The 27,609-nt window shown below is 53.5% G+C and overlaps 13 protein-coding genes across 13 annotated transcripts in view; 8 read left to right on the top strand and 5 right to left on the bottom strand.

Annotated features, from left to right (window-relative positions):
* Positions 1–66: 66 nt before the first annotated feature.
* BU25DRAFT_343047 (acyl-CoA dehydrogenase NM domain-like protein) lies at positions 67–1,468 on the bottom strand (the record flags this gene model as incomplete). Its single annotated transcript, XM_033702937.1, has 3 exons — positions 67–156; positions 209–919; positions 968–1,468. 3 exons carry the CDS (start codon positions 1,466–1,468, stop codon positions 67–69), a joined length of 1,302 nt encoding a protein of 433 aa, XP_033560866.1.
* Positions 1,469–1,788: 320 nt separating this feature from the next.
* Positions 1,789–2,866, bottom strand: BU25DRAFT_411651 (L-xylulose reductase-like protein). The gene is made up of 2 exons (XM_033706609.1): positions 2,019–2,866; positions 1,789–1,968 (listed from the first exon to the last, which is right to left on the bottom strand). The coding sequence occupies exons 1-2, from the start codon at positions 2,772–2,774 to the stop codon at positions 1,927–1,929; spliced, it is 798 nt and encodes a 265-aa protein (XP_033560867.1). The 5' UTR covers positions 2,775–2,866; the 3' UTR covers positions 1,789–1,926.
* A 1,361-nt stretch (positions 2,867–4,227) lies between these two features.
* On the top strand, positions 4,228–5,611 carry BU25DRAFT_394770 (uncharacterized protein). The gene is made up of 2 exons (XM_033704756.1): positions 4,228–4,382; positions 4,430–5,611. Exons 1-2 carry the CDS (start codon positions 4,331–4,333, stop codon positions 5,293–5,295), a joined length of 918 nt encoding a protein of 305 aa, XP_033560868.1. The 5' UTR covers positions 4,228–4,330; the 3' UTR covers positions 5,296–5,611.
* Positions 5,612–5,763: 152 nt separating this feature from the next.
* Positions 5,764–6,679, top strand: BU25DRAFT_394775 (uncharacterized protein; the record flags this gene model as incomplete). Its single annotated transcript, XM_033704757.1, has 1 exon — positions 5,764–6,679. The coding sequence occupies exon 1, from the start codon at positions 5,801–5,803 to the stop codon at positions 6,677–6,679; it is 879 nt and encodes a 292-aa protein (XP_033560869.1). The 5' UTR covers positions 5,764–5,800.
* Positions 6,680–8,399: 1,720 nt separating this feature from the next.
* On the top strand, positions 8,400–10,126 carry BU25DRAFT_394777 (uncharacterized protein; the record flags this gene model as incomplete). Its single annotated transcript, XM_033704758.1, has 2 exons — positions 8,400–9,425; positions 9,472–10,126. 2 exons carry the CDS (start codon positions 8,400–8,402, stop codon positions 9,871–9,873), a joined length of 1,428 nt encoding a protein of 475 aa, XP_033560870.1. The 3' UTR covers positions 9,874–10,126.
* Positions 10,127–10,655: 529 nt separating this feature from the next.
* Positions 10,656–12,515, top strand: BU25DRAFT_92683 (uncharacterized protein). Its single transcript, XM_033712252.1, has 4 exons — positions 10,656–11,147; positions 11,204–11,683; positions 11,734–11,860; positions 11,909–12,515. The coding sequence occupies exons 1-4, from the start codon at positions 10,823–10,825 to the stop codon at positions 12,393–12,395; spliced, it is 1,419 nt and encodes a 472-aa protein (XP_033560871.1). The 5' UTR covers positions 10,656–10,822; the 3' UTR covers positions 12,396–12,515.
* A 1,535-nt stretch (positions 12,516–14,050) lies between these two features.
* On the bottom strand, positions 14,051–16,346 carry BU25DRAFT_411655 (uncharacterized protein). Its single transcript, XM_033706610.1, has one exon. The coding sequence runs from the start codon at positions 16,276–16,278 to the stop codon at positions 14,122–14,124; it is 2,157 nt and encodes a 718-aa protein (XP_033560872.1). The 5' UTR covers positions 16,279–16,346; the 3' UTR covers positions 14,051–14,121.
* A 135-nt stretch (positions 16,347–16,481) lies between these two features.
* On the top strand, positions 16,482–17,772 carry BU25DRAFT_92735 (uncharacterized protein). The gene is made up of 3 exons (XM_033712253.1): positions 16,482–16,616; positions 16,664–17,256; positions 17,308–17,772. Exons 1-3 carry the CDS (start codon positions 16,570–16,572, stop codon positions 17,382–17,384), a joined length of 717 nt encoding a protein of 238 aa, XP_033560873.1. The 5' UTR covers positions 16,482–16,569; the 3' UTR covers positions 17,385–17,772.
* BU25DRAFT_92736 (uncharacterized protein) lies at positions 17,773–20,097 on the top strand. Its single transcript, XM_033712254.1, has 3 exons — positions 17,773–18,415; positions 18,466–18,752; positions 18,807–20,097. The coding sequence occupies exons 1-3, from the start codon at positions 18,161–18,163 to the stop codon at positions 19,786–19,788; spliced, it is 1,524 nt and encodes a 507-aa protein (XP_033560874.1). The 5' UTR covers positions 17,773–18,160; the 3' UTR covers positions 19,789–20,097.
* A 308-nt stretch (positions 20,098–20,405) lies between these two features.
* BU25DRAFT_422423 (PLP-dependent transferase) lies at positions 20,406–22,270 on the bottom strand (the record flags this gene model as incomplete). The annotated part of the gene is made up of 2 exons (XM_033708148.1): positions 20,406–22,072; positions 22,120–22,270. 2 exons carry the CDS (start codon positions 22,268–22,270, stop codon positions 20,406–20,408), a joined length of 1,818 nt encoding a protein of 605 aa, XP_033560875.1.
* A 392-nt stretch (positions 22,271–22,662) lies between these two features.
* Positions 22,663–24,839, top strand: BU25DRAFT_432074 (LCCL domain-containing protein; the record flags this gene model as incomplete). The annotated part of the gene is made up of 2 exons (XM_033708693.1): positions 22,663–22,790; positions 22,889–24,839. The coding sequence occupies 2 exons, from the start codon at positions 22,663–22,665 to the stop codon at positions 24,837–24,839; spliced, it is 2,079 nt and encodes a 692-aa protein (XP_033560876.1).
* Positions 24,840–25,396: 557 nt separating this feature from the next.
* On the top strand, positions 25,397–26,451 carry BU25DRAFT_394795 (aflatoxin B1 aldehyde reductase-like protein member 2; the record flags this gene model as incomplete). The annotated part of the gene is made up of 1 exon (XM_033704759.1): positions 25,397–26,451. Exon 1 carries the CDS (start codon positions 25,486–25,488, stop codon positions 26,449–26,451), a length of 966 nt encoding a protein of 321 aa, XP_033560877.1. The 5' UTR covers positions 25,397–25,485.
* A 596-nt stretch (positions 26,452–27,047) lies between these two features.
* The window catches only part of BU25DRAFT_411658 (TPR-like protein), a 3,045-nt gene continuing 2,483 nt past the window's right edge, over positions 27,048–27,609 (bottom strand). Inside the window, exon 4 of the mRNA XM_033706611.1 lies at positions 27,048–27,598. Within this exon, the coding sequence (XP_033560878.1) occupies positions 27,316–27,598 (283 nt within the window). The 3' untranslated portion in view covers positions 27,048–27,315. The remainder of the gene's footprint in view (positions 27,599–27,609) is intronic.

Here is a 27,609-nt window from a genome sequence, read left to right on the forward strand (position 1 = left end):
TGCAGATCCTGTGTATGTATCGGAAAAAGAGTTGCAATATGACGTACGCTGATTAAGTTTCCAAGTTCACAACTTCCAACCTCTCCTCTTCGCCAGCGCAGTTTCTTGCCGAACAGCCAAATCGGCAATGATCTCTTCGCTGCCACCACCGACGACCTGGGGCGATATTAGCAACACGTTTAACTCTAAGGTCAGTCTGTAGACACACCATCATCCTGAGATCGCGACTCATTTGCTCAACAATAGCGCCAGGCCCACCCTTCTGATACCCAGCTCCACCAAAGATCTGTTGTGCTTCACGGTTCGCCATCTCTAGAATGCGACCCCCATGCACCTTGGTCAGCGCAATCTGCCCAGCGATCTCCGGGTCTTGCCATCCTAATGGAGACTGCTGGATGTGGTATGCAAGCTGCTCGAGCCAAGCCCAATGGCTCTCCACGTACCGTCCAATGGTGGCTAGTTTGTGGCTAATGATCTGATTCGCAATCAAAGGCTTGCCAAAAGTGTGACGCTTGTTCGCGTAGTCGAACGATTCAGACAGACACGTGCGGGCCTTGCGATTACACCCAATCGACATGATAAAGCGCTCCTTGTTGAAGTTGGTCATAATGATCCGGAAGCCTTCATTCTCCTTGCCGAGGAGGTTCTCGACTGGTACGTGGACATCATCGAGTTCGACAAAGCTGGCACCGCCGCCGTTTTGCCCGCTGTTTGGTATGCGCCGCCATGTGAAGCCCTTCGAGTCGACGGGAATAACGATGACCGAGATGCCGCCCATGCCTGGGCCACCGGTGCGTACAGCGGTTGTCATGTGTGTAGCAGTGGGCATACCAGTGATCCACTTCTTGTAACCATTTACGACATAGTGCTTGCCGTCTGAGGTTTTCCTCGCGGTCGTTTGTATGTTGGCAACATCTGACTTTGAAAATGTCAGTCTAACCAAAAGGTGAGCAGTAGCAGTACTTACACCACCACTTGGTTCCGTAATGCCCAGGCAGAAGCTTGTCTCCCAGGTGAACAGCCCTGGTAGCCACTTCTGCTTCTGTTCCTCTGTGCCATGGTGTACGATAGGTGGGACGCCAATCACACTTCCACCGCCTAGAGCAGTACCAACACCACCCTCAATGCGGCTACTCTCATCTGTAGATACTAAAAGATGGAAGATGTCCGTCTCTCCCACCGGTATGCCGGCAGGCCCTGGTACGTCTTGGGGTCTGTATGGCTCAGGCACATCGCCGAATGCAAAGCCAGTACGAGCCCACTTCTTGCGCTCCGCTACTGGAGCCTCGCCTTTCTCCTCCCATTCCAGCATATATGGCTTTACATTGTCGTCAATGTAAGATCGTAAGGCGTTGCGCAATCGTTTGTGGGACTTGTTGTAGTATGGCGACGCGAGTGAAGAGTACCACGATGGTTCAGCCCAAGGACCGAGATTGCCGAAGGTCTCTTTTTTGGTGGGCTGCTTCATGGAGGGTGCGAGTGCAGGCTTTGCCTGAGGAAATGACATGATGTGTGTGTGTGGAGATGTGAAGCCATGATTGCAGTGAGCATTTGCTGGCATAAGCAGCCACCGGTCGCAGAGCAGCTGTGTTGCCGCGGCCCGTTGGAAACTTGATGGGCGAGTCAGGTGCGGGGTTGGTCGATCGGCGGCGCTTGGCTTGTGGGGCTCTTCAGAAGCTTCATCCTAGCATTATCGGTTGAGATCGAACACCTGAAAGCTCTTCATTGAGTAATCACGGTGCAGCCGGTAAGAAAGAGGAGAAATGGTATCAAGTGGTCTAAAGTATGGTAATGTGTTCACAAGCCTTTTGCGGCCTTAATTCAATTTACGTTATTAGGTACAAGGAAGGTATCGTTATTCCAGAAGAACCCGTCGTTTGTATCGTACCGCTATCGAACCCATTCTCTATTGGTGGGGCGACACGTTTACCTGGCACAGTAGCCACCGTCAATGAGGAGATCGGAGCCCTGAATATGTTAGTGTCTGATGATAGTGAGAGTTGTTCGAGAAGACGTACAGTGCAGTAGGAGGAAGCGTCAGAGGCGAAGTAGACGTAGGCGCCCTTGAGCTCCTTGGCCTTAGCATCACGACCCATGGGGATCATGGAGTGCCACAGCTTCTGGATGTCCTGGGGAACGAAGTCGGATAGACCGGTGTCAATGTATCCGGGGGAGATGGAGTTGACACGGGCGAAGTCCCTCCACTCGTTGGCGAGCGAGCGGGCAAGGTGGATGCAGCCAGCCTTAGCGACGTTGTAGGAGGTCTGCTCCTGGGGGAAGTTGGCGATGTGGCCGGACATGGAGGCAGTGATGACGAGGGAGCCAGTCTTGCGCTCGCGGAAGTGAAGACCGACAGCACGTGCGCAGTTGAAGGTACCGGTTAAGTCAGTCTCAATAACCTCGTTCCACTGCTCAACGGTAGCGTCGAGGATACCGTTATCAGCGGTCTTGCCAGCGTTGGCGATGAAGACATCGACCTTGCCGAACTCCTTGATAACGTCCTGGACGAGCTGCTCGCACTGGGAGTAGACACCGACCTGGCACTTGTAGGCCTTGACCTTGACGCCGTACTTCTCGCTCAGCTCCTTAGCGTTCTTCTCGGCACCCTCAGCGCGAGAGTTGTATGTGATGGCGAGGTCAGCGCCGTACTCAGCACAACCGCGGGCAGCCTCGATACCGATACCGGTAGGGCCGGAGGCACCAGTGACGATGACGACCTTGCCCTTAAGGCTAAAAAGGTCCTTGAGCTCTTCAGCTTGGGGGATTGGGACCATGATGACTAGTGTTGAATATAAAAAAGGGTATAAAGTTGAAGAAAGTGCAATTGAGCTCAGATGAAGCAATTGAAGATGATGTTCACTCCGAGGGGCAGGAGGGGTTCAAGTACTCTCTCAGCGCAAAAAGGCTGAGACTGAGAGCTCCTACGGTTAGCGAGGGGCCTGGTCCAGAGTGACGTGTGGCTTCATGCTCAACGTCACAAAGCGGCGGTGATTCGCCAGTTGTGTATCTAAATGTGGGCTTACTACGGCGATAACAGCTGTTAGCTAACCCTAGGCGGAGGCTGAAGTGGGACTGAGTGGGTTGAGTTGTGACGTTGATCGTGATGTCCTGCCCCTCCATCTAATCGATAAGAGCTATTTGTTTGGAGCTTCGCCGGCTTTCTCAAATGTTCCCTCCTACACGTAGTCTGATACTTCCAGGTTTCGTGGAAATCATCCGAGGAAAGGAGAGGCTGGTGCCTGCTGCGACGTTACTGTGGCGGCCCATGCTAGATTCCCGAAAGCCATCCTTTCTCTCGGTGTCTGCATGTCAGTCATTGAAATCTCGAAACAAACGCGCCGACACGGATCGCGTCCACATGCACACTCGACATGCATCCCTCAAAAGCCGACCGCTTGTGCTTGGCCTTGTACACCCTAGACGCAGTTGAGTAAGATTGGAGATGCTAAAAGCTCTTTCCTAGATAGGAGAGAAACTGGGCCAAGTTGCAACACGAGAGTGACCGTCAGCCTTACTCATCTTCTTCTCCGCAATCTTTGGTAGTGCTCTTTCTGAAGGCCACCCCAGTACTCGCTGCTTTGTCATGTCTTTCTCATGGACCCTGCATGTCCTTCTGCATACAAAGGAGGGGAACCTTTGGTGATTGACTGTGAGAACACGGAGTGTAGCCCCAAGAAACCACGCGGCCAGGGGCAACAGGTCATGTGGACCCGCCATTGAATTGAAAGTCATCGTGCAGCTTGCTCAGCCTGGTCGAGAAGTCTTTATCGTGGGAGCTGCGTGGTGGTTGTCCTGATTGTTGCAGGTCTCGACACCACATGAGTACAGGCCTCCTATGTGTAATTGGTGAAGACTAGTTGTCCAGGTAGTCTGCCTCCGCGTATAAACACTGCATCCACTGCATCGCTGTTCCAAACTTCACCTTGGCGTGGGCGACGACCTCCATGTCGGGTAGATCTCCGGTCTTGTCCTCGGAGAAGAATGAAGGCGTTCGACAACCTTGGAAGGCATTCCTCAGCGCCAACACGTGATGGGACGTAAAAAGCATCTCAAACCCCTTTAACAGCGTCCATGCCCACCTCTATGCTTCTTCGGGAGTTGGATGTCCGTCCAATGTCAGCGTCGCAGCGTCCAACGTGAACCGCAATGTCTCGGACCCTAGCGCCTAGCGCTGCGGCCAAGCTGGTGCTGTGCACCTCAGGGTTCACCAGCTTCTGCTTTTCTCACCCTCAATCTGTCCTGAGTGCTTTGCACAGCCCGGGTTTTCTTTGACAACTTCATTGGCATCTATCTACAATCTACACCCTGATATACGCAGAAAGTCGCAATCATGGTGCTGCACGGCCTTCTCCCAAAACCTCTCCCCGCAGACATGCTAATGGGTACCAATATCACCCAACGGTAGCTCCAACGAAGCTAACGAGCCCAGTCGGCCAACTCCTAACACACCCACTCCATCCTGAACGCGAATGCTTCTACTCCAACACAGCGCACGAAGAAGTCGACGATCTCAACGATTACCACATCCAGCTTCGTTACAAGGATCTCTACAGCATCGACCAAGAAGGTCGATTCCTGACTAACTATGGAGCCAAGTTTGAGCTTGGGAGGATATACAGGCAGCCGAACCTGCTCACAGTCAAGGCTGAGCAGATGATCCAACGTACCAGCCAGAATCCCACAGCAGCCTTCGAAGCTGTATGTAACGACCCAGAGGCGCGCACCTGGATCTACGACACAGTGAAAGCTGGCAAGCCGCTATACATTGTCTTGGGTGTTACGGAGCTGAAGAATGCCGTCTTCAAGCGGGCGAAGCTCCAAGACTCAGGCGCGTCGAACCGCCTGAATGAGCTGCCTATCGAAAAGGGTGCTAAAGTGCCCAAGTCTTTGCAGAGAACCGCGTCTTCAGACTCGGGCCTTGGAGGAATTGGCAGCGAGCCTCAGATATCTGGTGTATTCGGCATGGACGTTAGACGTGTCACGGCCAAAATCACAACACCGGCCGAGCCTCATAGCTTGTCTGACCTGAAGTACCGATGGTTTTACTACGACGTTGCCGGCAGCGAGACTAAGGAACAGCTCATGATCGGTCTCGGCGAACAGCTCAGGGCCAATGAGCTGCGACTGATGCTTGACTTGTCTGAGGACGATGTCCAAGGCAATTTGGAGGCGATCAGCAAGCTGAGCCTTGACGCGCTGAGCGCTGCCGCTAGTCCCATGCTGCGCCCCAGCTCACCGGCTCTCCGAGGACGCTCGCCCTCCCCGAACCCAGCCATGTTACGATCTCAACATTGAAACTTGAGGAATTCGCATTACAACATAATTACGAAGACACGACGCACACGACGAGGAGCGCATACAGCAACTCTGCGCTTACACATGGCATAATAGACTGACAGCGCCTTTGCGACGACATCGACATGATAGCCCTACATACCTTTTCTCCTCGACGCATTGGTGCATGACAGATCCTCTCCCTCAGCCTGTGTTCATCTACCCTTTTTGCCTGTTACACTCATAGAATATTATTTATTACGACCATTGCACTCACCTCTGTCATCACTTGCTTTCTCACCATTCACTCCACCGCTCTCGAAAGAACATATTTCAGCAGAGATGTGCATTCATTGCAGCACTGCCATCTGCAGCTGACCTTAGTCTACAGTATTTTTACATAAACGCGTCTTAAAACTGACGCACCGCGCTAGCGGCCAGAAAGGCGCGATTGCGGGGCGCTAAAATTTCTAGAGAAGCAGGAACACACATCTCTCACACATTACGACTGCATTCTAAGTATACAATGGCCAGCGCGACATCATGGTACTTATTACCGCCCGACCTGTTGGAGCTACAAATTGGTCAGATCGACCTGTTAATGGCGATGTACCCGGAGGATATCACACTTGACGACCATGCGGAGAAGGTGCTCGATATTCTGCGCAATGCGGTTGACAACGGTGGAAGTTGCGGTTTGAATATTGCACCTGTGGTTTCTATGGTCCTGCAGTTGTCCATAGCAGAAGACGATGCGCAGACAATACGATTGGACCTCACCGCTCCGTTCACATACGAAGGCTTTCAAACTCCTGACGAACCACCAAACTTCAAGGTTCGAATTCAGCAGCCATCATGGCTTAACAGAGCAGCCACAAATCAGCTCCAAGACGTAGTGCCTGAGGGAGAAGATCTGCTCAGCACCATCGAACACATCAAAGAGACGGCTGCACGAGCGCTTGAGGTTTCTCTTCAATCACAAGTGACCTCAGCTACATCCGCGTCTGATTCCGGGACCTCCGTGCGAGTCTGGTTCTACTTTCCGTCGATCAGCACACGCTCCAAGCGCGACGACTTCATCAAGTTTGCTCCCGCATACAACCTCACTGGCTTTCTGTACGCCGGTAAGCCAGGCCTACTTTGCGTTGAAGGCGGCTCGCAGAGCATTGACGAATACATGCGCTTCATCAAAACAGAAAGTTGGGGGAACATTCCGTCGCATCACAAGAAGGTCAGCGAGCGGTATCGTGAGACCGCAGAAAGGGTGTTCAGTGACATGACTGAGATCACGGATACTGTGGGCGAGAGAAGAGGACAGAGACAGAATAGGGGCGACATGAAAGCTGTTGAGGAGTGGCTCGATGAGAGAGGGTTGAAGGAGGCGTTGACAAAGGTGTTGATGTGAAGTCGCACGACTGGTGGCGATGCTCCAAGGACTCTGCTCGCAATACAATACCTGTCGCGCAAACTTCGAGCTTCAAGCAACAGCGGCACGACTCGAAATGCGAAAGCATCAATCAGCAAACACATGTCGCACCACCTTGCTTGGTTTTTTGCACCAGAGTTCGAATGCGCAGAGCCGGCGATGCTATTCAACTCCTGGCATCCATCTCAGCGAAGCGCGTGGGAATGGGAGATGGGAAAAGAAACATCCTTGCTTGATGAGTTGCCAGCCCTGTAAGCAGGTTAAGCGATCAGTATCGAGAAAGACAACATCGCGGCTGCTTCGAAGCGATCCGCAGCAGAACTTCTGGATCACGTTGTTCTGCTAGAATTGAGCGAAGCGAAGACATTATGAAGAGACACACTTACACTAGCCTTTTGAATCATAAACCAGTACGATCGTGGGCGAGGGTTCCCCGAGTCGGGGTTTATTGGCTGAGACAAGTTCACTGCACTACTGGTCGAGGAAAAGCCGATTTTAGAACCCGGGATTCGAGACCGGGTTCCCCGGTATGCATATCTGGGACTGCTAGGCAGTAATCAAGGGCATTATCTGACAGCAGACAGACTTCGCGTGTCTGAGTCCTCATACGGACTTTTCCAGATACAGATCGTATCATGAATAGCATGGTCCATACTACACAAGCCCATCCAACGGCGGTTATCTGATGCTTCAGAACCCTCACTCTTCCTAGGATGGACATGAGGCGGTCTCGGAGTAGAAGTTGAAGCGGCTCACGATGCCCTCGAGCAAGGTAAGGGTGTTTCCCAAGATCTGTCAAACAGAGCTTGCGTTGAGTGCAAGGACAAACTGTTATCGGTTTGTTCATGCACCCAGAGGCTATTTGTCGCCAACAATGGACAAAGTCCATCCAGCTTGTTCTCGTGTCGGAAGAAAGCTCTCTTTGACAACAGCAAACTCTGTGCTGACATTTAATGTAGACCAAAGCCTTTAGCACGACGCCTGACAAAACCGCAAGACCAACCATCAAGATGGATGAACTGGTGTGGACAGCATATCGTGAGCGTCATTGCGACAAGGATGGAGTTCCAATTGTCCCTCTGGATTTTGAATCTTTCAGCAAAGGACTTGTGGTTGCGCATCCAGACTCTAAGAAGAAGCTCACAGCTGCACTGAAAAAGTGAGTATGCTTACTCGATCTATCATTTCTAGACTCTGACCGCTCTTAGATTCGACATGGACGTTTGTGTGGAAATCCTGAAGCGATGGCCGAGAAACGACAATGGTTATATGAGAAGCCGTTCGGGCGCGCGTAAACATTTAAAGACTCTGAGAACTGATCTTGACGACAAAACAAGCAAAGACGCCGTTCTGAGGTACTTACTTCGTTGACGAACAATGATCTTGACTCTGACATCTTACCAGGATACAAGAGAGAGACAGTGCCATTGCAGAAGCTCGCCTGACTGCAAAAACAACCACAAGTCAGAAGCCCGTCAGATCCGTGACGAAGCCTATCACGACGCAGCCGGCCACATCTGCAAAGACTGTACGCTCAATCAGTTCTGCTCAACCAGCGCCCTCGGCGCACTCACCGCGACCTTCTGGCTTGCCAATCTCGCTACCAACGCCTGAATACTCTGACGTAGATACACATCAGTCAGGGAATACCAGTGCACCTGATGACGACATGTTGGCAAAGAAGCTGAAGCAGCTGCAGATGTCCACTGGGGTAAAGGCGGCGGAATCCCAAGCGAGTAGTGACCATCCTGTTCAGAGGAAAGGTCCTGACTTTTTGTTGTTCGACCAACTTCTTCAAGACCGGGGCAAGCGTGCCACTGTTTCGGCATCGTCCAGTGCAATTAAACAGAGCATTCGCCATGCTCCTCTCCTTACGTCAGGAGTATTATCTGAACACTACAAAGATCTTGTACCACAGTATGGGTTGCTTGGTAGTCTTGAAGATGAGAGAAGCGACGCATCTGCCTCCCAGCTGTTTCTAAACACAAACGTGCCATTCTCGGCGTTCATTTGTGGTGTTCAAGGAAGCGGAAAGAGTCACACAACGTCCTGCATTCTCGAGAATGCAGTATTAGCTTCACCGAATATTGGCTATTTCGAAAGCGCTGTCTCGACACTAGTCTTCAGCTACGGCGAGTGGAGCAGCGGTGGTGCAGGCTTCAACATCAGCGAGGCCACCTTTCTTGGAGCGTCGCACCCAGACTTCCCCGGTCACCACGTCAGGCAGGTCACAGTATTGTACTCGCCGTCGAATGCAGCAATCAAAAGGTTGTATGAGCGCCTTCCGAACGTCAAAATGTTGCCTTTCCGACTCAAAGCTCAGACTCTTGACATTGGCGCTCTGCATACGTTGATGGCTGTAGACGATAAGTCAACAATGCCGCTGTACATGGTTACGGTCGAAGAAATACTGCGTAGAATCGCGTTCGAAAGCGAGGACGGAAGCCTGGACTACCTCGAGTTCAAGCGTAGACTTTCGAAAGAGAAGTTCGACCCTGTGCAGACCAACATGCTGAAAATGCGCCTGAACTTGCTTGAATCCTTCCTCGATCTTAATGGTACCGCACCAAAACCAGAGTTCAAGCCTGGAGAAGTCACTATCATAGATCTTTCCGACCCATTCCTCACACCTAGCACAGCTTGCATCCTCTTCAAGCTCGGACTTGAGCAATTCCTACAGTCTCGCTCACCGGGCAAGATGGTAGTGTTGGACGAGGCCCACAAGGTATGTCACCTTACTTCGTCACTGTTGCTCTGCTGACCTTCTCAAGTACATGCTCGATACACCCGGCTCAAAGATACTCAAAAACTATCTCACCAGAGTCATCCGTCTCCAGCGCCATCAAGGTGCTCGTGTAGTCATATCAACCCAGGAGCCCACTATCGCAACGGAGCTCATCGCACTCTGCTCAGTGACAGTCATACACCGCTTCACGAGTCCTACATGGTATTCTGCGCTTAGGAAACAAATCAATGCTATAGGCGACGATAAGGCCATCATGCAGCAGATTGAAAGTCTTGAGACAGGTGAAGCACTGGTGTATTCGCCAAATGCGGTGCTGGGGAAGAATGACGATGATGGAAGTTTGATCAAGGCTGTTGGTCGCTTGATGAAGGTGAACATTAGGGACAGGGTTACGCTAGATGGTGGAGCATCTATTATGGCTGTCTAAAGTGCTTACATTAGGACCAGGTCAGGTACTATATGGCTTTGATAATGAGTAGGTTTTATGAACATCTGTTCTGACAAGGATATTTGCCAGACGTCTGCCGAAGAGACGTTGCCCGCCAATTTCCCGGTTTCCTCTCCACTTCTTTGATACCGCGGAACGGCAACAACCGTTGCAAAAGCAAGGTCCACACGCAAAGGCCCACAATTCCATCCCGCCCTCATGGCTTTTTGCAAATTCGCATGACAATCTTATCAGATCTTCACTTTGGCAGCAATTCCTGACCAGTTATACACGATAACCACACTACGTCATACTTACACGACAGCACGTGCGTCTGGCAACCACGCGTCATGACCAGGTTTGGCTCTTCCGCCGATACAACCCTTGCACAAACACCAAGACCCGGTATTGTTTTGACGTCTGTCGACCATCAGTGGCGGGATCGCTTCTTGGCGCGTACATTTCACCACTCGAGCTCGCCAAATTCAGGTGCCACGAGAAACGCAAAAGGAAGAGTTGGCGACCCGAGTCATGTAGCGAGAACACAGATCCGGCTGACATGCCGCGGGCAACGAAGCAACAATGAACATCCCAGTATAATTGGCCAATGCTAGCAACCCGAGGACAAGAAAAAGATCAAACAAGACAAAGCTTGACCGCAATGAGATGGGATTGGCAATTGATCCAGATCACAGCATGTTCGTAAGCTTACGAGCTTTCCAAGGACCTCTGGCCTGCATGGATTCCCCCGCAGCCTTTTACAGAGCCTGCTAGATGGTCCAATGGCTCCTGTATCGGCAGCATGGGTGCTTTAAAGCATGATAGCATACTTAGGTTTTGCGCATGTCATCTGCCGCAAGCTTGTAGGATCCGTATAACTTGAGGAGTCCCTGTGGACAAACTCAATCCGCCAGTCCACTTTCCCTCCTCCACGGTCGTACCTGCAGCCATGCTCCGCAACCTTGCTATCCTCGCCCTTGGCGGGCTCGCTACAGCTTTGCCTCAACCGGCAACAGACATTCCTGCTGTTGTCACAACACCGCCTCACGGCTCTGAGCCAGGTGCTGCACCTACTCGCGTCAGCCCTGACCCGACTGGACCTACCAGCCATGGCCCTTACTCTGGATCAGCCACAGTTACCGGAAACAAGCCTGCTGGGCCCACGACGTTGGCTTTGAAGTTCGATGGACCGGCAATTCCTAACCCTACCGCCACTTACTACAACCCTGATGGCGAGCTGCGATCTCCTGCTCAGCTCCCCTTCCTTCCTGGAGGTAAGTCAGCCCTCATATTGGATAGTTGTTGGCCACATGCTGATTGTATCTTGTAGGTGGCAAGGGCGTCAATGGAACGCTTCCCAGGTACATGGTCGAGAGCGACTTCGACTTCGAGTCCGTCAACCTTGGACTGCACCAGGAGTACATCGAACTTGACCTCTTCAACCACGGCCTTGCCAAGTTCTCGGACCAGGACTTCATTGATGCTGGCTTAACTGCCGAGGACAGGGCTTTCATTGCCTTCATGGCCACTCAGGAGATCGACCACGCTACGCTTCTTACCAACATGCTTGGCGAGGCAGCTCCCAAGCAGTGTACCTACGACTACCCCTTCACTACTGTCCGCGAGTTCATCGACTTCAATGTCAAGCTTACGAGGTGGGGTGAGAGTGGCAACTGGGGTTTTATTTCCCACCTGGACAGCCGCGAGGTTGCTACGTTGCTGGTTCAGGCTGAGTCTATTGAAGCTCGTCAGCAGATGGCTTTCCGTCAGATGTTGGGTCTGCACCCAATGCCTGTTTCCTTTACACCTGGTAAGTGCACTAAAGTAACTGAAACATGAACACAGACTGATAGCGCCCAGGTATTCCCCAGAGCTGGCACTGGACTCTGCTTGCCCCCTACATTTCGTCCTGCCCTGCAAACAACACCCGCATCGCATGGCAGAACTTCCCCGCCCTGCACATCCTCAACACTCCTAACCCTAACAGGTAAGCACGCCCAATCCCTCTCATCACTTAGTACTCACTACTCCCCAGGGTCTCCCCCAACGATACCGCCGAAAATGAAGTCGTCGGCCCCCGTGTTGCCGATCCCAGCATCTCAAACCTCACCGAGTCCGAATCTTGTGTTCATAACACAACGACCGGGTACAATTGCTCGCCCGCCATCTCGCGCAATAGGACCGAGCCCCTGACCTTCCCCGGCCGCAAGATCTTCCTCGAGTGGGAGGACGCTGGTAAGGCTGTTGGGCCGAACAACAGCTACGTCACCAGCACTACCGCTGCTGAGCCGAAGTTCCTGGCCTGGGTCAGCCAGATCAACACTACATACACTCCACTCGAGGTCACTGGACCCAACCAGGGCTGGTCGTGGCAGCCGCCGAATGAAGTGTACCAGCGCAACCCTGCTGTCAATGAGACAGTGTTCGTTGCTGTTACCGACTCTGACCTCTACCTGACTCCTTTTAACTTGACGTTGATCAACCCGCACGTCCGCGCGTTGGGTATCTTCATCGCCGGTTAGAAAGGTGAGATGATTTTTGCAACGCATTGAGAACAGCTACAGGGCTGTTGGGAGGACATAATGTGTATAGTACAATACCCTAATCCGAATCACGCACAAGTACTCCTTTGGTTACCTCGTTCTTGTTTCTTTAGTTTCAGTTGTGTCCTCCGACTACAGGTCCCAGGGAACTGCGGGATTACCAGCGATCGACAGGAAGCTCGCCCTGCCTAGCTACGGCTTGATCAGGGCACTGTGAATTCACGACGAGTCTTCCCCGGATTCACGGCCTCGACTAAACATTTCAAGGTATTGTGCACTCGCAATGGGCCTTCTCTGGATCCACCGCCTGGCTTGAACATTGTTTGATTTCTTGCTCGAGATGCCACCGACAAGTACAGTGAAAGAACACATCAAGTCTATACGGGTGCCAATTTTTTTTTGACATATTTCCCCACTGAGTCTTTGAAGCATAACTGAGCAACTGCACCGAACTCGGTTGCTAACCACCGGTAATCATGATTGCGGCTCCAATATCTTCTGCTGACCCAGCAACTACCCACAATCAACCTCCAGACAACACCAGCCGAGAACCCCCGTCACCGACAGAATCCGACGGCTAGCCAAGCTCCGCATCCTCCACAGAGCCAACGGTAAGTCCCAAACCCTCCACACCTAATACTCAAGCCCTGACATACGAAGAAGCCGTCGTGAAGGGTTGTAAGTTGCTCGATCGTGTGCTGGCCCCAAGCACAACGACCAACCACTTCACGTCCCCAAGGGACCTCCGAAATTGGGGCTACACGACCATCACCCTTACCATCAACCCTTTCCACGCCTACCACTCCCTCCTCATATACATCTTCCCCGGCAGCACCCCCCAACGCAGTCTAAGTTACCAGCGTCTACGCTACCTACCTTTGCAGCGACGACGGCACAGTAGCCCCAGCCACTGACGCACACTTCACTAACATGATCGATTTACAAGCTGGCGTGATCGTCGCAGGGAGCAACTTCGGACCCGCGTCCACGATGCGGGAGTGCGGGTTGAAAGAAGGGGAAGAGCATCCGGGGCTGAGGCACTGGAGTGATGTCGTATACCTTCAGGCGCTCTACCTCTGCAGTGCTAGGATGAGGATGCCGCGGGGTTTCATGAAACCGAGTCCTGATGCGATTCAGGACTTGAAGCATGTTGTAAGGCACGATGTTGAGAACACAGATACAAATACCGTCCATGAAATCATCCAGACCCACATCACAGGTTCGTGTCATTGCAGCATCGTCGATACAGGTTGTCTGCACTGCAGCCCCCACATCGCATGGCCCGGTCTCACCTTCGCAATCGACACCGATCAGGCGGTGGCTCTGCTGAGTACGCCGATCGGACGCGATGTTACAAGGTTGCTGGCTTGGCTTGGGAAGCGGGTACGGGAATTGACGCTGTGGTGCGATGTAGCGAAGGCGCCGTTACGGCCCAGCTTGTTGTTCCATGTTGAGGATGGTGCTGGGATGCAGAGTGATGAGGGTGATGGGGATGTCGAAGGGTTGGCGGGAAAGGTGGAGGTTGGTGAGGATGAGGGTTGGATGTAGCGGAAACTTGGGGAGGTAGGCATGATACTTGAAATGCAGGATGTTGCACTAGTTCGATTGACTTCATGTGAATTGGATGCAAGGAGCGTGCAGCATGATCAGCCCTTCCATGGATCCAAACCTCAGCGTCAACAACCTACCTCTCATCCTTTATACATCACTTCTTAACCCCCACAACTACCAAATTCCGCGGACTATGCTTGTACTCAAAGACCGGCTCTACCCACGCCATCTCCACCTCACTCTGCTCCTTCAGCCACAGCCACCGATCCGTGACAATAACCGCCTCGACAACTCCCGCACTGAACGCCATCAAGCTCCACATCACACTGAGCTCCTTCTTTCGCTCCGCATACCGTACCTCGTAGTCCCTGATATCGTCGTCGGTCAAGCCGTCCATCTTGCTCTTGATGAAATTAGGATCAACTTCACAGAAGGAGTTTGGAGCTACGAGTTTGGCTTCTGCGGCACGGACGTAGGATACGAAATCGCCGTAGGCGAACTTGCGCAGCGTACCGATGGTGAGGGGTGTCGAGGTACCATCGGATGATAGACCGGGGCCGCGGCCGTTGGGCGGTGTCCAGTTGACGTGGCTCGTGTGTCCGTTTGCAGAGACTGGGTCGGGGAAGTTGCTCGCATCAACAGGGGCAGATACAATGCCGCGATCGAGGAATATACGCTGCAGTAAGGCGCGGTAGAAGTGCCGACTGAAGAAGGTTTCGCTATCGGCGCGGCCCCAGTTGAAGGGTGCTTGGACGGCCATCATGCGCGCTGTGATGTTGAGGCGGAGGCCCTTGGCGCCAGAGGGCTCGACAGATGCATTGGGGAATGAGGCATCGAGTGTTGGGGGCCGAGGGATAGGGTAGTTGGCGAGCTTCTCGGACATGGGGAAGCCTTGGGGGTCGAATGCGTTTGCGGTTGCTTCGAGACGAGGGTGGTTCGGACGAAGAGTGGGCAGCTTATACGTTGGGGGCCCGAGACGTTCGGTCACAAGGTTGTAGCAACAGCCTACCATTGCTACTGCTGAGATTTCTGGACTAAGGAGCAGGGAGCGGAGGCCGTAGTGCACGAGGTTGCCGCAGGAATGCAAGGACATGACCATGGCGTTGACTTTCTTTGGTTTCGGTACTGTTGTGAGGTCCAATGGCACTTCAGTGGTTGCGGAGGTCGAAGTGACTTTGTCTTCTGCGATGTGCGAGGGGTCATGGACTTGATTGATGACGGGGCGCAGATCGCCATCCTTGATGATGTGCTCCACATACTGTACGCTGCCATGACCTTCTGAGTATATCTGGAGGTTGGTAGTACTGGTCTTCGTATCCTTGACAAAGCTACCCTTCGAGTCGCGTTGTACTGTCCCTTCCGCCTTCGGTGCGATTTCTTGCCGTAACGTTTCCGAATGCTCGACAGTGCAGCCGTCATCATCGCATTTCACACCTTCCAGAGCAGGTGTAGGGATAGACGTAGCTTCTACAGTAGCAGCAGGTATCGAAGTAGTTCCATTGGTAGTTGGCTTTGCGTCCTCTTTCTCCACAGCCGGCTCATTTGCGGCGTCATCTGGAGCAGCACTGGCTTGAGCGTCCTTTGGCTTCTTCTTCTTACCCTTGCCCGTCAATGCCCGATACTCCTTCTTGTTCCTCATAACAAGAGGTTTGTCCACCAGTTTGGCGAGTACATCCATGTTCTTCGCACCTTCGATGTTGTGTGGTCTACTCTCAACAGCAACGATGTGCTTGGAGTAAGGTTGGGCGGCAAGCGCACGGCCGAGATAGTTCTGCCCAGAGCCAAAGTCTACAAGATGCGTGATGGGCTCCTTGCCGGAAGAGGCAATTTCTGAGGTCAGTTTGTCGAGGTAGCGCGCAAAGTTGTCCACTTCGTGCACTTTCTTGACCTTCATGCCCAGGGTGATGTGTCGTGCCAAAGATGCCCTCTCAGGCTGTGGCCCGGAGCCTGGTGGAGGGAAGTCTCGTGCAAGCAGATGTCTTCGAACATCCTTGATGTATTGCACAAGATCTGCAGGTGGACTTGGGCCATCTCGCCAGGTTGGTGTCCCATCATCAAATTGGGCCAGGTCCTCTCGCATTAGCAAGTCCAGGACGTGCATAATGTCTCGGCTCTTGAACCAATCTCTCCATGATTGCGGCAAGATAGTCGAATAGAGATCTGGTGTGCGTGTGTAGAAGTCCAGCACGTGGACGCCTCCACACAATGTCTGCAGCAGCCATGAGGAAGTGCTGAACTTCAACAGTGACTCGACATAGTCGTCGACATTGTCGAATTCGGCTGGTAGTGGAAGTGGCTGTTCAGGACCCATGGTATCATCCATATCCTCTTCCTGACAAAATTGGTCTGGAGTGTTTCTGAAGTTCGTGTACCCCTAACCGCATGACAGTGATTGTGGTGTTTCTTTTCTCTGACTCGTGGGGCGCTTTTTCGATGGCGTGTGGCTCGTGCGCTCCTAGCGCTCAATTGCGGCGGCCCCCGGGGTATCGCCGGCGCATCTTCAACACCCCCGAGCTCCGCCGCAACAGCAACCCAGACGTCATTGCATATCCCATTTTCATTTCTGTAGCGTTCCAGCGATCAGTAGTAGCATATCCTCATAATGATGTCCTCAGCGAACGAGGAGGATCCATTCCTCCAGGTTCAAGCGTAAGCATCTCCGGCTGGCTGTAGGCAGCTCAATTGACACATGTCAGAGACGTTCTCTCAGCACTCAACACATCGCGTCCACTATTCAAGTCCTACCTGCGTATTCGATCCTCAGCGTCTTCCGCAAACAGTCCAGAGCTCCGAGAAGCCCGCCAGGAGCTCGAACAGACCCTCCAAGACCTCAGCCAAGACCTCGAGGACCTCGTCGAAAGCGTCAAAGCCGTCGAACATGACCCCTACAAGTTTGGTCTTGAGATCGACGAGGTGGAGCGCCGCAGGAGACTGGTGAAGGAGGTGGGCGACGAGATCGAGAACATGCACGAGGCGCTGCAGCAGACAGTGCAGGACGCGCAGAAGAAGGGCAACATGCTGCCGGACCCTGACTCGTTTGAGCAGGATGAAGACAACTATGCGCAGTTCGAGCAAGAGCAGCAGATGCAGATCATGCATGACCAGGATGAAGCTCTTGACGGCGTCTTTCGCACTGTTGGCAACCTGCGCATGCAAGCTGACGATATGGGTCGCGAACTAGAAGAGCAGGGCGAGATGCTGAAAGACGTTGATACAGTAGCCGACAGAGTGGGTGGCAAGCTGCAGACGGGTATGAAGAAGGTCGGCTTCATCATCAGGAAGAACGAGGGTAGGTGCTTCCAATGCTTTGCGTTGAACTCTGCTGACTTTGCTCTCGAAGACAAGTGGTCGAGCTGCTGCATTGCGGTTCTTGTCTTCGTCCTGATCCTACTTCTGGTGTTGCTCCTCATACTTTGAGCACTTTGTGACCGGGTACACATCAACATCGACCGTTCGCTGCACTAGGACCTGCAGATGCGTCACATCGAGCCCGGATCTACCCTGTCCATTGACATGCGTCACCGAAGCCTAGTCTTGAACGGTACCAGGATTTCAGTGCCTATGGTAACTGTCTCGGACATTTATTGGCACTGTCAACGTGCCTGAGTGCAGTCGGGACACCTACTAGGGGGATGTGCTTGCCATAGCACAGCGCAGTTAGCCCGTCGTCTGGGCCGCGACTTCCACAATGAACCCCAAACCCCGCCACCTGCGCAAGCACGAGGTCAAACGCGACTGACAACGATTCACCATATGGTTCGATGAGGAGTTAGCGCGTTGGTAAAGAGGCAGTCACGTCCCCCGCCCAACAACATTCCTTCATGGTTACACGAGCATCCCACCTCGCAATTTGCCAGATCATCGCTTCACAATCCTTTGGAATGCAGATAGCGCTATCCTAGTGGTTTTACCGCCGCATGGCTATTGTCACGGTTACCGAAACATTGTCGATCTGACAGCTGCAAAGCTGCATCAACTCAGTTTCTTCTACACTGCGCCCTTTTGAGCATCTTTGTTCTGCTGTCAACATTCAGTCCACGACTATACCATACGATTCAACGGTCACTTCACGTCACCCCTACTTCGGTTACGATATGCTCTCACCATCGACAGCCCCCTGAGTCTTATGCAAATTCGTTTGCGACACTGACGTTGCATCGAGAGTTTTAGAGGCGATCCTTCGAGTTACACCCATGGCAAGACTGAATCGCCTCAGTCGCATACGCGCCAAGTCATCTCAAGAGCCTGCTGCAACCGAACCAAAGCTAGTCGCCATTAAGAGCAGCACCCAAGCACCTCATCGGCGGCTCAGCTTACTCGCAATAACAATCATTCTGAACACACTACTCTGGAGTTCCATCCTCTGCTCCATCATCGCTTTCTTCCAGATCGCGTCCGATTCTAAAGACGGTTCGAACATATTACCAGGCGCATTGACACTCGTTTCGGTAAGCAGCATTGCGTATTCCTTCAAAGATCTTTCACTGACTGAACTCAGGCTATTGTGACGATAACATATACGATCGTACATACAACATACTCCGCCAAGCAGAGAGCTTTAACATATCAACAACCAGATGCTACCACCATCAAGAAGACGACGTACATCGCCAATCGTTTGGTGGTCTCGTTATGCGTCTTGTGGCTGTTGACTGCAGGATGGAATATGATTCTGGTAGCTAGGAGGCCTAGCTGCCTGCCCAACCAGCTTGATGGCCAGAGCTGGGAGGCGGGCATTACTTGCCTTTTCGGTCGTGTGGGCATGTCTCTCGCTATGATCGCACTGTAAATAACCGTTGGAACCTCAACTTACAACTCATAGCTGACATTGATGTGCAGTGTCGCTTCCTTGACATTGTTTGGAATGATGGCTGCTGTGCGGCGTCCTTTCGAAGCCCACCTCTTCGCATGTGGTCAACGCCAACCAAACAACTCTGAACTTACATCGCCCGCGTCTAGAGGGTTATCCGAAGACCATGCTGCGACTGGAAAGCTGGTCCCTGAGAGCGGAATGTCTGCTTATAACCACCAAAGGAGTACATCAACCTTCACGAACGCGGATGTCGACACCTTGGGTTTGAATGCCAGCAGCCGCCCAGCTTCGATCGTCCAGTCGCCCTCACCAACACGCGACCGAGTTGGGGTCTTTACCTCGCTTTTTGCTCCACTACCTCTACCTCCCGCTTTCATGATCTCAGTGGAGAGTCCATCGCTTCAATCTCAGTCACCTGCTTCGGATCCATTCGCAGACGGCCGTCGCCTGTCACTCACACCTTGCACCGATGCGCTGCTCACTTCCGCAGCATATGTACCATACTCTATACCCATCAAGTTCTCCGCATCTGCCCAACGCGCCGTCTACCCAGATGCCGCAGCCCCCTACCGCTCCATAAGCACATCTCGCTCGCAACCGCACCCGCACCCGCGCAGCATGAGCAGCTTCTCCAACCGGCACTGCTACGCGCGCTCTTCCGTCTCGCTCTCACGCCCGCACCGCCTCAGCTCCCTGACACCAGTACCACATCTGGAGTGCAGCTCGCGCAGCGACACTTTGAATTCGTTTAGCGCATCTCCGGGACAGGCGAGAGTCCAAACTCCAAGTCCGGCACGTCGAGCACGGATAAGAGAGCGAGCGCTACGGAGATCGTTTACGCCATCGCAAACAACACGCCCATCCCCGGCACCGACAAACCAAGCCCCCGCAAACACTGGCGCACCATCAGCGCACCAGACGCCGTCGCCGGCGCACAGCAGGCACACCCAGGTGAACGCATGGCTATGGGCTGGGAGCCCGAATTATCCAAGCCCTCGACTGTGCTGAGGAAACCGCTCCCTATCAATCTGAACAAACTCGTGCACTCTGCGTCTGCTGAGTCGCTGGATCGCTTTGGCCCCGTGTTCGCTACCGATGCAGCGGAGATGAAGTGGAAAAGGGATTTTGAGATTGAGATCGAGATCGAGAATCGGTCGAATGACTTGCATGTACTCCAATTCCCTGGAACGGAGCCGAAGACCGGGAGGAAGAGTATTAGTACATATACGGATACGCCGAGAGAGTCTTATGATGCAGATAGTTTGGAGGACGAGACCAGGTTTGAGGATGCAAAGGAGGTTCTGAGCACGAGACCGGTGAGTCGGGAGATAGCGTTCATATAGACGTAGTGCAGACACCGTTCAAAGTCTACGTGATTGCTTAGTAGAACATCAATCACATATGCTGAGCTCAAGTTGAAATGGCTTGATCGTTAATGTGTACTCGTTTGTGCAGAGGTACTGGCGCTATGAAACATCTAGGACTGAGCGTCTGTTAAGCAAAGAAATGAGGCATAAGGATTGATTATGTGATGGACTATGTAGCCGGTAGAAGCAGTATATGTGAGGTGGCTTGGGGTCACCTGACCCGGCCATATTCCGGCTTTCAACAGCGTCTAGGAGCGTCTAGCACATGCCCGTCAACACCGCCATGTCAGCAACATAATCAACCCCCTCAACTTTATCCTCCTCAAGCAACTTGTCAATCACGCTCTTCTTCTTGATCCGCCAGAATGCCTGCGCGCCGTCCGCAAACCTCTTACTAATTGGCTTTACGTCCTCGACCGGACACGCTGCGAAACACAGCCTCATGCAGTTATACGCATCCTTCTCCTTGATCTCCTGCGTGGGCGCGAACATGCTGCCCGGCGCGACGAGGCACATATACGGCTTCTGCGTCCAGAACACCCACAATGCCTGCGAGAGACGGGAGTGAGGGACTGAGTCCGCGAGTGGGTGCGTGGTAAAGTCGAAGCGCACCCACACGAACATGCCACCGAGTGGCCGCACGAACGAGTAAATCTGCGTCTTCTCGACCACAGCCCACTCGTCATCAGAGTCGGCGACAAAACTCAACGACCGCCGACGTCCGGCCTTTACGATCTCACGCCCGGAATCGAGCGCGTCGCACATGGTCTGCATCCGCCTCTCGTAGTTCCCGCGCAGGCCCTCGAGCCAGCGCACCCACCCGTCGACCTTCCAGCCACCCCCGTCTGGGGCGCCGCCGCGGCCTGCATCATTTGAGTTGTTCGGCCCCATGAGCAGTTCTGCGATCATGGACTGCACGAAGCCCGAGGGCTGCTGCGTGGACGTCTCGGTGATGCGGAGGATGCGCTCTGCAAGCGCGGGCTGGGTGGTTATCCAGCCTAGACGGCAGCCCGGCGCGACGGTTTTGGAGAACGTGTCCAGACGTACGACGCGGCCTTGGTAGTCGACGCTGAGGTAGGAGGGGGTCAGGGAGTCGAGGAATTCGAAGCCTGAACTCTTCTTCGGCTTGGTGACGGCGACGCCGGGCGACGAGGACGGGAACTGGAGGTACCAGTACGGGTCGTCCTCGATGATGACGATGTCGTATTTGACGCAGATGGCGTAGATTTCTGTGCGGCGCGCGACGGAGAGCGTGCCGGAGGTGGGGTTCTGGCCGATGGTGATGGTGTAGAGGAGGTGTGGGCGCCGGCCTTTGGAGAAGTCCCAGTTCGCCATGACGTCCTCGAGGCCGCCCGGGCCGCTGGCTAGCATGCCCTCGTTGTCGATCTTGACGGGCGCGATGTTTAGACCGCGCGGCCGGGCGGTCTGGATGGCGTTCATGTAGGCGTATTCTTCGCATAGCAGCCCTGGCCTCTCGTTGATGGCATCTCGCTCTGCGAACCATTCCTCGCTGAGGGCTTGTATGGTCTTCGAGAAGCCATCTGTCGAACCGCATGTGAGGATGACTTCAGGTCCGTTCTTGTATGGGACGAACGGGTGCAAGTTCTCCCGTGTGAACTGGCGGATGAAGTAGTAGAGCGGCGGGTATCCCTGGGCCTGTCCATACTGCAGCGCAGACATCAAGTCGATTTTGTGCAGCGGATCAGGCGTGTGCGAGTCGTGGGGCACAAGCAGGCGCGCCGCTGGTGGCTCGTCATGTTTACCATTACCCTTGCCGTTCGAGACAGTCAGTTCCTCCAGGCGTGCGGTGGGAGGATCGTCGGCGGGCGGGTCGATGAGCTTGTTGGGCGTGGGCTTCCATCGGTTTGGGTGAGAGACTCTGGCTTCGAGGGTATCGTAGGGGAAGTACTTGTCATTTGGTAGCCCTGACAGCTGTCAGCCAGAAACGTTGGATAAATCACTATCTGCTCACCTCCTGCTAGTTGGGCAATGCCTGGAAGGGAAAAGTACTTGTAGAAACCCTTGACACTTGACGCCTTGCGCGCCTTTGTGCTACGCGACAAGTGATGGGAGAGATCGATAGGCTCAGGGAAGCTCTCTGGGTCGGACGTGTAGTAAGCCATGGCGATCACACTAGGCACGGGATGGCAAGCTTCAGGAAAGTCAAATTGCTCGTGATTCACCACAGCAACTGATGTCTAGGAGGTGGATACAGTGCAACTCCAGCAAAGAGAATTGACCTCGTCCGCGACCGTTGTCCGTAAACGTTAGCTGCGGGACGATACGGTGCGCTGATTAGAAAGCATTGAACAAAGTGACGACATCCTGGGCGAAGACAACGACATACAGCTAGTCTGCGACAAGCCGCGTGCACCTGCTGGAAGCGGAGGTCGTATCGACAGATCAACAATACCTTCAACAACCGAGTTTGAAGTCTAAAAGTGCCTTGCTTCCCATGATTGACGCGTTCTTGATGGCACTCGGCACTTGTAAGATAAGGCTGACTTAGCGCGCCATGGAGCCGGCAACGTGCCACGCCGGCTGGGCTAACTGCACGCCGAAGTGTGAGCCTCAAGCTTCCGGAGCTTCCAGTACTCTCCCTTCCTCAACATCTTGGATCTTTGAAAGTCTCTTGAGCTTCTGGTATCCTTTCTCTTTCATTGTCACGTCTCGTCATTTTCTAGTGCTCATCAACACCAAACCTCGAAGCTCATTCCCGCGGACTTCCTATCGATAAGCAGCACCACCAGGCTCAAGCTGTCGTCGTCAACCTCCCGCCACGAGCTTCGGTCGCTCCCGGACATGAGTCCAGAGCGGCATGTAGACGACCAGGGCGTACCTCCTCGAGTCTATCGCGACGACGGGCTGATCAACATCGATCCTGAGGAAGCTGTAGTCATTGACCCTGCCGAAGCTTCCGATGAGGACGAGTACCTGCCGCAAGAGCCGCATCATGCCAGCAAACACCCACCGCCATGGTTGCAGCATGCTTGGATATCTGTGAAGACTTGGGTGAAGGGGCCGCAGCCTCGGCGACCTTGGAAGATTCATCCATTCCTACCCAAGGTTCAGACCGCGCCAATACGGCTTATAGACACCTTCTTCCCCAAGAGGAAGCATAAGGTGGGGCTGTTGATTGTGTTCTACGCTGCTTGGATCCTCGGTTTCGCATTGGTTTTGCACAGAAGCGCCTTCTCAGCAGATGTACCAGGCTACGGAGCTCCCGTGAGAATCGGCTGCACTCAACGCTTCTGGAACAACGGTAATGGATGCGGCCTTAATGGGGACTCCTGTCGCCCATTCGAGAACGCATCAATGCCATTCAGATGCCCCGCGAACTGTAAGCGTGTCCAGCTGCTGAATCCGCACGCTGTAGGCGACTACGTCGCAAACTACCGTCAACTCGTCATTGGCGGTCCCACCGACGACGACGAGACATTAGAGAACATCTACTACCGCGCCGACTCCTTCATCTGCGGCGCGGCGATTCACGCGGGCTTCATCAACGATGCGTCAGGTGGTTGCGGCGTCGTCTCTATGGTCGGCGAGAAGACATCCTACCCAAGCGTGGACCGCAAACACATCAGCTCCATCGGCTTCGACTCGTACTTCCCGAAATCCTTCTCTTTCCTCCCCGGCACGTCCTCTCCGTGCCGCGACCTGCGCTGGCCCCTCCTCGGCGTGAGCTTGACATTCACGATCCTGCTCTCCCTGTTCACAACCGCGCCTACCGTATTCTTTCCCTCCATCTTCCTAGGTATATTCTTCCATGTCGCACTCGCCTCTGACCCGCCCTCGCTGACCGACTACTACGCCCTGATATCCATCTGCCTTGGCCGTCTCCTACCAGCCAGCTTCTGCATGTACGCCGTATACCGCTTCGCCGTGTCCAGGACCCTTCACGACCTCGACGCGCAATTCGAAAAGACGATCCTCTGGCTGGGAGGATGCTGGGTCGGCGCTTTGAACAACTACACGTTCGACAAGATCCCGATTGAGCGTCTCACACCGCATGATCTGCAAAACCAGCCCGGCGCCGTGCCCGCGCTCATCATCGTCGTGCTGTGTCTCTTCAGCATCGCGCTGCTGCAAGCGTGGTGTCTGCGCATCGAAGGCCGGCTTCCGAAGTATCTAGGCATCTATGGGATCTTCGTCGGCTCTCTCCTACTCCTCGTCGCAATTCCTAAAATGAATGTGCGCATCCATCACTATATCCTCGGGCTGCTACTTGTCCCGGGAACGAGCATGCAGACCCGGCCTTCCCTGCTGTTTCAAGGTATTCTAGTCGGGCTGTTCATCAACGGGGTTGCGCGCTGGGGCTTTGACTCTATTTTGCAGACACCAGGAGAACTAAGGGGTGATGGACCGATTAGCAGTCTTCTGCCAATCATAACAGCTCCAATCATACACAACAACTTGCATTCGCACTTCAAAGCGAACATTACGTTCGAATGGACGCTGCCATTTCCGAAACACTACGATGGTCTTAGCATTCTGGTCAACGATGTCGAAAGATATAGAGGCTACGCAGACAGTGGGCTGGAAAGCTGGACGTGGGTCAGGCATATGAAGGATGTGCCTGAGTACTTCCGCTTCGCATACCTCAACGGTGGCGGGCGTGGGGATTATACCAAAGCCGGCACTTGGAGCATTGAAGGAGGCTGGATCCAGATGGCATCCGGACCATCTTAGACTGGTGCACTAAAAGGGTAGAGTTGGTTTGGATAGACAATCAAAGCATCCGTAGAGGTTCCACCTATCAAGACTGTGCGTTGTAACAATCGTCCGCCTCAGCCACCAACCGTCCTAGTGCGGGGTCTTCGTTAAGACTTGCTTACCGCGACGATTTGCTGACAAACTTCCGACTTCTGACTTCTGTGACTGTGTTACACTACAATATCATGTTGCAATGATGGTTGGTTATCACACAATGGTACTAACAGAGGCTGACATAGCGAATGGTCCGGTTCATGCCAACGGACTTAACACGAACCAGCTCCAGACCTCGGAGATACCCACTTTGATGGTGACGTTTCCAGGGTCGATTATGGAGTTGACCACTACAGTATTATGGTGCTGACCACCACAGTATTGCGGCAGCTTTCTACCCCACTCTATGCAGTGAGCATGAGTAATTGAGGTACTGGCTCGGGGATAGTGCAACTGACACTCCGACTGGGACGTGCCGATCATGGCGGGTTATAAGTATGGAGGCCGTCTCGTCGCTGTCAAAGTATCTCTACACCTACTGGACAACTACAGACCAACGACATAACCTGCAGACCGAAAACCCTTCACAAGCATCGACCTTACTTAGCGCCACCGTAACACCTTCATCATGGTTAAGGCAGTATTCGGAGGTGGTTCCTTCATAGAAGATGGCACCCTAGTCAGCTTCAACACCACAGATAAGGTCGCCGAGGCCATAGAGGTCCTGCTCGCATCAGGCGTTACCACAATCGACACTGCCCGCATCTACCCTGGCTCGGAAGCCGCCATCGGCAAACAAGAGAAGCGCACGCAGTTCGACATCGACACCAAGATCCCTGGCGGCCTTGAGCCAGACACAGCAAACAAGGACACCATCGTCGAGCACGTAAAAGAAGCTCTCCAGAAAGTCAACATCAAGCAGTTCGATATCCTCTACATCCACTGTCCCGACCCAGACATCCCCCTTGCCGACACACTTGCCGGTATCAATGAAGCGCACAAGCAAGGCTTCTTCAAGCGCTTCGGGCTAAGCAACTACGCACCGCAGGACGTTCAGCGCGTGTACGACTTGGCGAAGGAGAAGGGCTACCCGCTTCCCGAAGTCTACCAGGGCAACTACAACCCCGTCGCGCGCCACCTGGAGAAGGACCTCTTCCCCGTGCTGCGCGAGCTCGGCATCATCTTCTACGCTTACTCGCCCCTCGCCGGCGGTTTCCTTACCAAATCCGCCGCCGACCTTGACGCGGGTGCTGGTCGCTTCAACGATGAAGCGCTCGGTGGTATGTACAGCGGCATGTACGACAAGCCTGCTCTGCGCGAGGGGTTGAAGGAGTGGAGCAAGATTGCTGAGAAGGAGGGGCTTAGTAAGGCGGAGTTGGCGTATAAGTGGGTTGCGCATCACTCTGCGCTGACAGAGGGTGATGGTGTAATCTTTGGCGCGAGCAAGTTGAGCCAGATCGAGCAGACAGCTGCTAATATTAAGAATGGCAAGCTGAGCGACGAGGCGGTGAAGAGTATCGATCATTTGTGGGAGACTGTCAAGGCGGAGGCGCCGGTGGATAACTATATTTGGTTCAAGGGGAGTAAGGCGTAGATAACGTCCCTCCCTGCGTGGCGAGAAACCCTACGTAGCGAAATGTCACTCCTGTCTTCCATCATAACAACGCCAATAATCACCTTTAGATGCAGATAATCTTGGAATAGAGACCTTAGACACTAAACCTTGCTCACACTCCATTTCTCCTACAGACCCCTCCTGCTGCGCCAGCAATACCACTTTTCATCACTGGCATACCCAGCAGTGTCACTCCGGCAGCCTCGGACCTAGCTGAAAGCTTGCACAAGCCGTCCAAAAACTCGTCAAACAATAGACAGACATCAGAAGATCATATGCCGAGCGAGGCACTCAGACACCCGAGCTTTTTGTGCTGCAGTGGTAATCTGGAGCCCTACCAGGCGAGGGTTGACAACCGAGCGCCCTACTTCTTGGCTGTATGGAAAAGACAGAAACAGCATAGCCGTATTATAGAGAAGCGGCTCGGACCGGGCCGTGTATCAAAGCTTGTTGTTAGCATGACTCGCTCAAAGCTTGAATCCGCGCCTGCATTGTTTTTAGTGTCCCGTAGGCGCTCTTGTTTCGCTGAACACATGCTAACAAGGGTAGACAGGTTACTTGCAGGACCATTTCTGCTTTACAGTATGTTGTATTATGTGGCACGTTCACTTGTTATTCCCTCATCTCCTATCGTGCTTCGAGCTACTGATCCTTAGCTTTGCCAGCCCACGTGAGAGCCTTGAGACCTTGCCAGTGTGCGCGCTTGCGCTATTGTCTAGCGCAGCTGGAGAGAAGACAACCTTGGACTGCTCTTGCGACGCAAGCGCCTCGGAACGGTGTTGGCGACATGCTTAGGTAATTGGATGGTCCTCTCCAAGGACGACACTGTACCCGGCGCATGCTCTATCGTACAAAGCGAGAGATTCGTTGTAGCAGCCCCGGTTCGCCAGGATGCTCACGCCCCAGCACCTTCTCACTTATTACCAGCGTCTGCCTGTGCATCGCTTCCGCCTCCTCATACTTGCCCTGGCTGTCCAGCACTCCCGCCAGGTTGTTCATGCTCGTCAGCGTGTCGGGATGCTCACGCCCCAGCACCTTCTCGCTTGTCGCCAGCGTCTGCCTGTGCATCGCTTCTGCCTCCTCGTACTTGCCCTGCCTTCTCAGCACTTCCGCCAGGTTGTTCATGCTCGTCAGCGT

Source organism: Macroventuria anomochaeta, assembly GCF_010093625.1.
Source record: "Macroventuria anomochaeta strain CBS 525.71 unplaced genomic scaffold BU25scaffold_20, whole genome shotgun sequence".
Taxonomy (NCBI): Eukaryota; Fungi; Ascomycota; class Dothideomycetes; order Pleosporales; family Didymellaceae; genus Macroventuria; species Macroventuria anomochaeta.